The 12,732-nt window shown below is 36.8% G+C and overlaps 1 protein-coding gene across 1 annotated transcript in view; it reads left to right on the top strand.

Annotated features, from left to right (window-relative positions):
• The window catches only part of LOC132117233 (rho GTPase-activating protein 32-like), a 118,861-nt gene that overhangs the window by 103,641 nt on the left and 2,488 nt on the right, over window positions 1-12,732 (top strand). Inside the window, exon 6 of the mRNA XM_059526390.1 lies at window positions 5,633-5,719. Coding sequence (XP_059382373.1) covers window positions 5,633-5,719 — 87 coding nt within the window. The remainder of the gene's footprint in view (window positions 1-5,632; window positions 5,720-12,732) is intronic.

Raw genomic sequence — 12,732 nt, 5'->3', positions numbered from 1 at the left:
TATTTCTTATATATAAATATAAATAAAATGAATACCAAAGACTTTTGCATTCCCTCTGTCTATATTATGGAAACTGGTAAACATATCAGTGAAATTCCCCAATAGTAATTCCAAATGGCCATAGCCTATGTTTCTCTATTCAAACTTCAGCGGTCGAGTAAGTGCATTTATTTTGCGATCACAAATGCAAACAATACAGTTGAGATCTCACGACAGAACACAGACCGGCTGAACGACGCTTTCATTACATCGCTCAATTCCAGCTTGTTAGTGTTTTCAGATTATCGTCGGCGGCTCTTCCGCAATGAGGAGTGAGCACGTGCGCATGGTTGCCAGATTGCTTAAAATAAGCAAACACCGGGCAGAAAATGTATCCTTGTATCAGTGGAGCTCTGATTCGGAGATTTAAACTCTTGTTATCTGGCAACCGCTATCATTAAAGCTCTCGTAATAGAGGGGCGTAGAGCAGTCAGCAGTTACAGGTTCCTTTTTTGGACATTCGGCGCGTTCTTTTGGGAAAGTATGCTTGAATTTGAAATATTCGATATTCCCGATATATTCAAATTGTACATCATCGTCAAAATTATTCCGATATTATCGCTAATATTCGATATATCGCCAGCCCTAGTTTCCTCTTTTCTGATCATTTGGAATGAGGATAAGACAAAAAAAAACAGGCAAATAAGTTCAAACATCAATTCAATATCTACTATTTCCTGAATATTATGAAATTCAAGATGGCAGCCCCTGATTACATTATAATATGCAAATTAGAGGAGTATATTTACACCCCACGTAAACTTTCGGTTATGTCCAACATTTTTCTTTTTTACAGTAGATCTCTATCTTTAAGCCTCAAGCTTTTGAAATTTTGATGTCAAAATCCAGCATTTTCCCCAAAAATCCCTGACGTCTGAAGGGTTAAACCTTCAAATTGACTGATTAGTAAATACATTTGCATAAATGGTTTGATTTCAGTCTGACTTAAGCTTTTTAATGTTGTAAATGCTTTAGTTTAATGTAATGTTGGCTTTGTCCCGCATGTATACATGGTAATCGTAAAACAATTGGCCCACTTTAGCTTCATTACAAATGAAAATGTAGACACATTTAGTTGTTTGTCCGAAGGACTAGTTGATTATTTGGTGGAAAGGAAGAGCTGTATAATAACTCTGGTCTAGGATCATGACCAACAGAAACACAACACACACGATTTTTAGGGATCTGGATGTGGAGTGCATTATAATCTGTCAGCTGACAGATATTCAGCAAATAGGCTAAATAACTGAAACTTTTGCATTACACAAAATTACCATCAATCTCACAAACAAGGATTTAAATTATACATAATAACAGGAACATTACTCACAGCAGACTGACAGTAATTGTTAAATGTATTGTTGATGTGGTAAATTTTATGCAAAAGCTATGTTTTGGTAGCTTTAGTGACAGTAAATAAAATATGATGTATTTAGAAATTCTAATTCTAGCACTCTGAAGTTTTCAAGAAGTTGCATCTCTAAGTTCATTCTCTTTAACCACCATTAAAATATTAAAGGGATAGTTCACCCGATATTGAAAGTTATTAACTCACCCTTGTGTCTAAACCTCAAGGCATTCATTACATTTCTTTTTTTTCTTTTTCATCATGCAGTGAATGTTAGGTGGTTCCAATTTTGTGGACCTCACAGTACAAAAATGCTTGAAACATTCAAAAATATTTTCTTTTGTGTTGTGCAGAACAAAGTCACACAGGTTAAGAACGACGCAAGTGTGAGTAAATAACAGAATTTTCTTTTTGTATTGCCCTTTTAAAAAAGCTACATTAAACTGATTAGCTTCACTAAATGAATAGTCAGTTGTGGAACTAGTTAACCATCCTGACCTGTCCTTATTGTCTTCATCAATGAACATGATAATTAGGTAATTAAAAATGGCTCTGAACAGAAAACACCCGCTGCCAAAGTACGAGACATATGGAGGCTCTTTGTTTCCGCTCTTTGTCTTTTGTGCCACTACAATAGTGTGATTATTAGACAATACAGCCTTTGTCATTTATGAAGGATTCTCCAGACCTTCTCACCTTAGCACTAACATTTTTCTCTGTCACTTCTGTTCCTATCGCTCTGGACTGCACTGGTCCCAGAGGATCTGGATGAGAGTAAAGGGCACACGCTGGAGAACCGCTCTTGTCTTCCTACAAGGGCAACCCCCTCTTCACAGCTCTCCCCACTGTTTCTGTTGGCTCACCGGCCCTGCGCTTTGTCCCAGGGACTGTACCATTGAAAGCTAGTGAAAGGGGGAGATGCTGGGGGTTGGGAACGGGGGGACATGGACCGAGTCTGGAGAAACAAGTAACGTGTAGTAAAAGGACACCACAACAGATGCAAAGGGAGAACTGCTTTTTTCATCATCTTTTTTTCTTTTATGTGTTTTCCAAACCACTTTTGGCCAGAAAACTAAGCATGCAGTGAGTGTGCTCGGATGTTGAGGAATTGCAAATAACATGTAGTGAGAAGGACTGAAACATCTCATCAAAAATTTGGAAAAACAAACTACAATGTAGTCCTGGAAAACTGCAATTTTACAAAAAGTCGTGCAGGCAGTGTTCCGCTCTGTGTGAGTTTGCAGGAGCGCACCGAAGAAGGAACCTCAGTCCTCGTGCTTCACAACAACTCAGCCGGGACTGCGGACTGGAGGGGGTGGAAAACTCAACTGACATCTGTGTTCTGCAGAGTGGATTTGTGCCGGACAAAAACAACGTGTGTTTCTCTCACATATGCTCGACTGAATGTTTAGGATTATGGCTTCTGAATTGAGCTTCCAGTGTGCATTCAAAATCTCGGGGTGAACAAAAGATGCTGCCTTAATCAGTTCAGACTGGATGTTGCACCTCTGTAAGTCGACTTTGCCCCTCTTGCTGACTGCTTGTTTTATTTTGCCACCTTTTTCTTTTGCTCTTGGTCATACCTTTACTTTAATCTCTCTGTTTACGCTTAAATGCTGCAGACATGCTGTTAGAAGACACCTAATGTCTTCAAGTCTCACTAGGGTGATTGACTTCATGCTTTGTACTTCAGATCAGTGCTACGTAACCATGCCCTATGGAGATTTACACTGCTAAATGGATTTCTGTAAAAGCTCTTGCGAGGAGCTCAGTGCATCCTGAGCAACCAGAGTGTTTTAATATCTTTCATGCCTGTCAGTGCTTGTAAGTGATTAGCTGAAGAATCCCCAACAAGCCTAGATGCTTTCCACAAGGTCTCCACCAAACAATAGAGTTGGAAACTCTGTCCCGCCAAGGATCGCTAACCACTACTGCAAGTGATTTTGTGTGTGTGTGTTCCATGGGACTTCATATTTAAAACCCTTTGTGGTCACTGCTAAAGTATGTTTCCTTAACCGTTTTGATCTGGTAGCCCATCTGAGTTGATTTTCCTGGCACTGGTGGCGGGGATACCTCTCCTTCTCTCAGCAGTGGCAAGCTGTTGAAGAGTTGGTTTTAACTGGGTCAGTACTTCTCATGTTACCCAGGGTTTTCCGAGGAGCTGCACTGGCTCACATTTTTCCAAACTTCATGTACACCTGGTTGTGCTTCTCTCTAATCTCTTCCCATTCTTCTCAAATAGACCTTGGTGGTGAGAGGTCTGTTTCTTCACTCACATCAGAGCAGGAGCGTTTGATTTCACTTTTCGCTTGTAAGGATGTGAAATGAATGGAAGTCTTAGACCGTGGCTCAGCCGGGCCTTCGTGTGGTATTGTTAAGATGTCTAAAGTTTCACTTGCACACTCACTGAGATGGATATTTAATACTTCACAGCTCTCTGTAACCCTGCCTTATTTAAGGGCATAAGCCTCTCACTCTTAAGAGTGCAGTGACACTGAGATTTCACTCATCGTGACAGGAATACAACCTGCTTTCTGAACTCAAGTGTAATTAACACTAGCCACACATTTGTGTGAGATTTGAATGCAGATTTCAGGCTTCACATTCTCTTTTTTTCTTATTTAAAGGAACATTTAGTACTATTCACTTTTATTTGGGTCATTCGAATACAAATTGGAGACTGTTCTTTGACAAACTTTTCCGGCACTAATGTCTATATAGTGTTGCATTTAACCAATGAAAACTAAGTGAGTGGATGACGCTAACAGTATGTAGGTGGAAGATGAATACAAAACATTGTGTAATCTAATCAGAACCACATGTGAATACATTTGTAGTGTGAATGCAAATGCAACCTGGGCAACAGCTCAGAACCTAAAATGTAATCATTCCACCAAACCAATGGTTTAAAATCTCACCAGTTTCCATTTACACTAATTACAAACAAACTGACACTGCATTTTCTGACAACTTGTGATCAGATCACCTGAAATGGATGTTAATATCAGTTGTAAACAAGCACAAAGTGGTTACAGTTGTGCTTTTATTTTTGTTCTTTCACTCTCATTCTCTTTTATTGCTGCCTGTGTAAACCTCATTCATGCAAGCTATTTAAGTGGATGAATGGAGATGGAGAAACACTATTTTGATCTTGAGGGAAATTTTGTGTATATAATGAAATTATCAGTGGATCTACCTGGATGCTTTTATACACTCTATCAAGATTTACAGCTCAATGCTTTTCCTCAAGTACAAGTATATGCTGTCAAAGCTTCTATTGGGAAAAAAAGCAGATATATTTGCTGGCCCATTCCTCTTTAAATACAGTTTATGTTAGTCAAGCAAAGATGCTTTCTGCATGATAATGTTTGTTTTATGTGGGAGTGTGACTAGCTGCACTTGACAGAGATGAAGTCACCCTTTGTTTTTGGCAAGACAAAGATTTTTTTTTTTTTCCAGTGTTTGTTTGTCTCTCACTGAGGTCATTACCCATCTCACAGTATGAACAAACTCAAATGAGTCACAGCAGAAAATTGTCACTAACAGTGAAGGCATTCACACACACACACACAGATTCAGTGTGTGAACAGAATGAGATGATGTAATGGGTAAAATCTTAATAGACTTTATAGTTAATAGTCTATATGCTGGGTTTGGTAGGAGTTGTTTTTTACAAATGATATAAATTAGTCATACATTATTGTTGTCTGATAATAAAAAGATTTTATTATTTGTATAATATATAATGCTATATAATTCTCTTATATTAAATATTTATAAATATTTCATGCAATGTCTCAGTTAATATGAAGCCTTAGGAAGGTTTATACACAAAATTGATCTACTTTATTCATGCCACTGAAAAGCTAGAATGGACTGAAGACATGTAATCCGAATATCAGTGACTGCTTTTCATGCATGGCTCAGACTGTGCTCCATCTGTCATGGGGTTCACTGTTTCAGTGCTTCTGTATTTATTTATAATATGCAGACAATATGCTCAGCTGGTGACAAATCATTTAAGACCTCTTCTAACCCGAAGAATCGTCTCTGCACCTGACTACATAGAGACACGTCACTGCTAGTCATTTGTTCACTGATCGCACCAAAGCTTTTCATAATAGCAACAGGATGTGATGGATGTCTTATGTGTTTTCAGCATCAGCAGCCTGCAGCTGTCACTAAAACGAGAAAGTGCACTGTTCTTTCTGTTCATCCCTTCTTTCATCTTCTCTTTCTATACAGTTAACCCTCGCAGATGAACAGACTGAAGTGACACGGAATGGCCTGGAGTCAAAAGAGCCTGTGTATTTGGTTCAGATCTACTGTCAGGTAAGACAATATCTTGTGTAATAATTTTTGTCTGTGCACAAACACATTGGTAACTTTGTGCGTTTCATCAGCCGCTTTTCCACTGTCGGGCCAGTGCGAGCCAGGGCTTAAAACGGGCCGGGCGGGGCTAATGGCCTCTGACCTGTAGCACCGAGGCCAAAATAGCGCTGCGTTTCCACCGTCGGGCCAGAGGCTCTGCTGCTATAATAAGTGATACATTGATCATAATGAATTAATTTATCAGGATTGAAAATTAGTCACACAGAAATAAAATGTTATGAACACAGTCTGTTATTTACGGAAGTTCTAAGCGATCATGCATTATAATTTTTTTCCTTCTTGTTTTCTCGTTATAACGACTTAATTTTCTCGTTATCTCGACATAATGAAAGTTGTTTTCTCGTTATAACGACTTAATTTTCTTGTTATCTCGAACATAACAAAAGTTGTTTCCTCGTTATAACGACATCACAAAAGTTGTTCTCTAAGAAGTTACAAAACTGTGCCAGCAGGTGGCACTATAGAACTGACCATAACTGATGGGGTGTTGTACACTATCCACTGTATGCGGACCTTCCCCGTAATCACTATAATTTGTGCAGTATTGTCAATTACTGACATTTAATTAATTCATAAATGTTAAATGCTTGAATCAATATGATTATTTTGTGTATTAAGTTCTTGCTAGATGCATTTAACCAACACGTTCTGTCATAAAATAACTGCTTATCAAAACCAAGGCTGATGCCACTGTATTCTGTTTGCACCTATATCTATATTTGTGCTTCTTTAAAGCACATGATTGTTAGTTAATAAGTGGGGATGTTCTGTTTATCTAAAGTAGGATGGGATTTAACGATGTAGGCTATTTGTGATGTGCCTCTTTTCCTTATTATACATCTTTATTGCTAATCATATTGAAGAGAAATGTGGTGTATATGTAAAGTAGATAGGCTAATTTAATTCAGTTTTGTTCTATAATGTTGTAATCGTTTTTTTCTGCACACACACATACACTGCACATAAACGCTGTTTTCAAATAGAAGCTTGTAACGCACGATATCCGTCACAGCATATAATGACTACTAAAAATTACAAATTATAAATAATTTGATTTCAAATAAAGGGAACATTAAAAGTGAGTTTAATCCAAGCAGCTCTAAAAGATCTTAGAATAGTTCTGCATCCTGAAGGCGCTCAGCCTGTGTTCGCGGTGTTGTTTTGAAATGTTAATTAGAAAAACTAAAAGTTTAGTGTACTGTCTCTGGAAAAATCAACTGTGATTGATCAAAATTTGCTGAAATATAGGCTACAGTAAGAGCATCTGCATGATTGTCCATCAGATGCCTGTCAAAGTTGAGTTGTTACTATAGCAACAGTAAAAACTGTCATGTCGTTATAATGAGAAAACGACTATGTTTATGTCGAGATAACGAGAAAATTAAGTCAAGAAGGGAAAAAAATAAGAAGGGAAAAAAATTATTATGCATGGCCGCTTAGAACTTCTGTAGTTATTCAGTCGAGTCTGTTTCTGTTTATTTGAAGTCACAATAGCCTATATACATCACATTTAGAAAGAATGATCATTTCTATATTTTTATAAAAGTGCCTGAACAAAAACCATTATATTTTTATGATATAGGCTATGCGGAGCTAAACTCTCGAGACGAGACTTATGACAGATAAGATATGTTACTAAATAAATACACGATTGTGATAGAGAATAAGAAGCTGACGTCTGATTTCTCCAACGGTCATATTTACCATGTGTACTATGGTAACGTTAATGCCTAGCGTGCACAGTCTTTTGCATCGCTTATAGATATTTCTGCCTTGTATGCTGATTATAATCCACATCGGATCAAGTTATTTCAAACACTCACTGCTGACTGAAAGTGATTTTTCAGCTCAACTTGTTTTTAAACGTTTTTAATACTGGTGTTATAACTGTTGCTTTCTGAAATGATCCGCAGCACTGACGCTCTCCAGAGCTGGAGAAACTCCGCCTTTGTTCATAACCACTCCTCTAGCCCCAGCTGGCCCGCTTTGGCGCTGCGGATCATTTCAGAAAGATAACAGCTATAACACCAGCATTAAAGACTTTTTAAAATCAGTTGAGTTCAAAAATCACTCTTACTCAGCAGCGAGTGTTTGAAATAACTTGATCCGATGTAGATTATAATCACTAAACAAGGCAGAAGTCTTTATAAGTGATGTAAAAGATTGTGCACGCTAAACATTAATAACGTTACCATAGTAAACATGGTAAATGCAACCAGGAGAGATCAGACGTCAGCTTCTTATTCTCTATCACAATTGTGTATTTACCGTATTTTCCGGACTATAAGTCGCACTTTTTTTCATAGTTTGGCTGGTCCTGTGACTTATAGTCAGGTGTGACTTATTTATCAAAATTAATTTGACTTGAACCGAGAGAAATGAACCAAGAGAAATGAACCAATAGAAAACATTACCGTCTCCAGCCGCGAGAGGGCGCTCTATGCTGCTCAGTGCTCCTGTAGTCTACACTGAAGACATAGAGCGCCCTCTCGTGGCTGTAGACAGTAATGTTTTCTCTTGGTTCTAAATAAAAGCGACTTATAGTCCAGTGCGACTTGTATATGTTTTTTTCCTCATCATGACGTATTTTTGGACTGATGCGCCTTATACTCAGGTGCGACTTATAGTCCGAAAAATACGGTATTTAACATATTTTATCGGTCATAAATCTCGTCTCGAGAGTAGTGTTGTCACGGTACCACAATTTCAGTATTTGGTACCGATTCCAGTGAAAATCCACGGTTCTCGGTACCAAAGCAAAACACAAAAATATGCTAATTAAAAAAAATTACTTTTTAGCACTAAAAATAAAACCAATGCCATTTTTAATACTTATTTACTATTGTGTTTAAAGTTTTTCTACAAGTTATATAATTATGAAAAACAGTAAACAAGTTTCACCCAAATTTAATTTGTCTTTTAATGAAATTTAAACACATTTTATTTTTGGTAAATAAAGGGGATTTGCTATTAAAATTAAAACATGGAAGAAATATTGTGATTTATTTCTTTACAAAAAAAATTTAGTTTTATACATTTTTTCAACAGTAGTAGCAGTATCACATACATTTTACTAAATAGTAATATTTCTAGCACAATGCCTTTATGTAAAAATTAACTTTTAGGCCTAATGAATGCATATTTGTCATTTTAACTGAACTTAAGACTGGTGGTGATGCTTAAGATATTTTTGGTCATTGAGGGTTTCTGTAAAAAAAAAAATAGTAATAGATCATATTAATTATTATTAAAAGGTAATACTACTACTAATTCTACTATCATACTAATGTATATACAATGCACTATGAATTGATGAGCTGCTGGGTTCATGAATATTAATCACGTTGTCTGCATTCGGTCAAACTGATTTGCTGAAATCAAAACAGGGACGGTACTAGATCAGCGCCAGCCAATGAAATTGCCATTTGCGCATTAGCTCCGCCCACTAGCAGAGAAACCGGTATGTCTTCTGCTTGTTCGAAAAAATTAATATGAATAATTCTAAATGAACTCCATTATTTTGACAGGAGAAGACAACAAAGAATAGTTTACAGCGACGGTGAGTCGTGCGTCTTCACAAAGAGTTTACAGAGCATCAAATACAGGTGCGCTGTGCGTCCATTGAGATGAACTGAAAAGTTCAGATCGCTTGATGGAGAGAGAACTCTGAAGCTCAGATGCTGAAATTAATGCAAGTGTCATGCGCTTCAGTCTATGTAGTAAACGTTCCCGCACGTCTCTGCCATTCATTAATTCACACAGAGACCCGCAGAACACGGATTCAAGAAACCTGGTACCGTCACATTTAATTTTTTTTAGTACCGACTTGGTACCGAAGTACCGGGTCTTTTGACAACACTAGTCGAGAGTTTACCTCCACGTAGCATATCATCAAAATATAATAATGATTTTTGTTCTGGAGCTTTTATAAAAATAGAGAGTATGCGCTGCGGATCATTTCAGAAAGCTAACAGCTATAACACCAGCATTAAACACTTTAAAATAAGTTGAGCTCAAAACTCACTTTCAGTCAGCAGCGAGTGTTTGAAATAACGCGATCCGATGTGGATTATAATCACCTAAACAAGGCAGAAATATTTTAAGCGATGTAAAAGACTGTAAATATGACCACTTGAAGAAATCAGACGTCAGCTTCTTAGTCTCTATCACAATAGTGTAATTATTTAGTCACTTAATATTATCTGTCACAAGTCTTGTCTCGAGAGTTGTAGCTCCACGTTGCCTATCATAGAAAATATAATAATGTTTTTGTTCGGGAGCTTTTATAAAAATAGAGATATTATCATTCATGCTAAATGTGACGTATAGGCTGTGGCTACAAATAAACAGAAACAGGCTCGACTGAATAAGCAGGCTATTTCCATAAGCATTAAAAAAAAAATAGAAATAAGTGTATTTATGTGTGATTAATTTTGAGTCCTGATAAATTAAATCATTATGATCAATGTAGCCTATCACTTATTCTATAGTTAAAACATCGATGCTTTTGAATTTGAATATTTAACAAAGCATGCAAACAAACGGCCGCTTTTATCATGTTCCTGTGTGATTGCGCATGTTCCAGTGATTTATTTCTTATTAGTATTCTGATAACTTCTCTTTGTTGGTGAAATGATGAGGTTGCAGAGGTTGTTTCTTGCATTTTTTTCAGTGTCTCACACATTGGATTGCCACGTTAAAAACTGTAAAAACTTCTGAAAACAAGTTTAGCAGAATCTAGTACCAATCTGCAGATGCAAAAATGTGGTTCTCACAATAAAAGGAGGAGAGATTAAATCATCTACTTGAGACAACCCCAGTAGAGCTATAAATTAAGCCCTACTATTAGCTGTTGCTTATAAATTTGGGACGTAGACCTCCTTCGTTTTGGCTTTTGGTGGTTGGTTGCTACAAACTTTCAGCCATCCTTTTTTACAAAAGCAAAAAAATAAGCAAGAATCCACTCAAAAATGAAACTGGACTGTTTTCATGAAATTAACTGTCCCTTTAAATTTTGGTTTTAAGGAGCTTGCTTCTTGTGCACTTGATTTAAGCGCTGGCAGCTCTGGTTGAAAAGTCAGTGGAAAAATATCTAAAGTCTTGGTTTGTGTGTGGAAACCTCATTCAATCCTGGTGTGTGAGATGTCCTAATCCACAGCACTGCTCCTGTGTGTTTATAAAGGGGGGAAAAATTAACGACTGAGGGTGCAGATTTGGCCAGGAGCCGTTTGAATGAACAGGGATCAGACGCACATGAAAAGCTCTTTAGTTCCACTCTCATTGCAGATTTTCCTAACAAATGCACCACTCAGACCCCTATGAAATGCACTGGCAGCAGAAGGCCGAACAACTGTGTTTGTTTTCCCTATGTGTGCGCTAGTACAGCAGCATTTTTTGAGGTCTTTTTTCCCCCCTGGCCCTGATTCAGAGAGATGTTTTAGGTCAAATCAAAGACATTGAGGTTTTCCATTTACTGTGAATATGGGCTCTGTGGCTTGGAGACTGAAGAAATGAAGGGAAAAATGCAGATATTCCAGAAGAGAGAGAAAAAAATGAATAGGTTTTTAAAAGGGGTAGTCTCATAAATTGATTTGGTGTTCCTTAAAGCAGATAATTGGTCTATTCAATGTAAATTTAGCAAAAATATAGGTTGATTCGTTATGGTCTTATCACGTATACAAGAGTCCAAAATTAATTTTTGTCTAATCTTCACACCAATGGCAGGTATAGTTTTACTAGCTATAAAACAGTATTCAAAATTGATTTGGAATGCAAGCAATGAGTAGGAATGTCAGGATGATTGATGCATAGGGGCAAAGGGAATCCACCAGAAAATTAACACACTCAGTCTGTTCCCACACTCTTCTACATAGGATCCCATCAGCATATTCTGTTTCATATTCACTAGCATCTTCAAATTGGTAATTCTCAGGTAGGCCTGTTGCAATAATCAATATATCAACTTGTCGCGCAAAATATGTGCTTATCGCCCATTATATTTACTTAAACATTTATGTCACCATGTTTTGTACATTCCTGTTGCGTCTGTGTATTTTGCAGCTTCTTGTGCATAACGTGGTGTAGCCATGAGGTGCTAGTTCAAATTTAAAAAATGCCTTTACAAAAACAGTTTCATCTGCAGATATGGTCTTGTTTAGGGACCGGTGCCTTTGTGCATACAGACATCTGACTGCTGAGTAGTGTATTTCAGCAATGGTGTGCACCCTTAATTTACAGAGAAAAGAAGGTCAGGGTCAAATCTGTCTATGAAAAAATCTCCATTCAAGTTCTTTGTGCATTTTTATTTTTTTCTACTTGTTACTTTGCACTTTTTGTTAGAAAATGTTTATTTACTATTTATTCAGGTTTAAGGTATCTAGTATTTTGATACTTAATTTCCATGATCTAAATATTTAACTAATATGTTTCACAAAGTTTGTTGTGATTGTAGGCCTTCTTGCATTATTATGCTGTTACATTATGATTATATATTTAGTGGCATAAAATGGTTTTTAAAATGAATGGTTTTTAAATAATCGCTTATCGCAATTATTTCTGGGGCAATATATTGCACAACAAAAAGTTGTTATCGTAACAGGTCTATTCTCAGGTGCTTTATACAGCTGCTGATGCATCATGCTGTCAGACCCTAATGTAGTGTAATTATGTAGATTGAGCCTTTTTCAGGCACGCTCTTGTATATTTTGAGTTCATGTTCTTTTGAATGGCAGTGTACTGCATGTCTAGAACATATAACTGTGTGTGTGTGTGTGTATATATATATATATATATATATATATATATATACATTTTTTTTATTTTTTTTTAAATGTAATTTATTCCTGTGTTGGCAAATCTGAATTTTCAGCTTCATAACTCTTCAGTGTCAGATGATCCTTAAGAAATCATTCTGATATGCTTAATTGGTGCTCAGGAAACATTTCTTATTTTTT

Source organism: Carassius carassius, chromosome 36 (genome assembly GCF_963082965.1).
Source record: "Carassius carassius chromosome 36, fCarCar2.1, whole genome shotgun sequence".
Classification (NCBI taxonomy): domain Eukaryota; kingdom Metazoa; phylum Chordata; class Actinopteri; order Cypriniformes; family Cyprinidae; genus Carassius; species Carassius carassius.
Note: the sequence above shows the minus strand (reverse complement) of the source record. Positions and strands in the feature narration are given on the sequence as shown.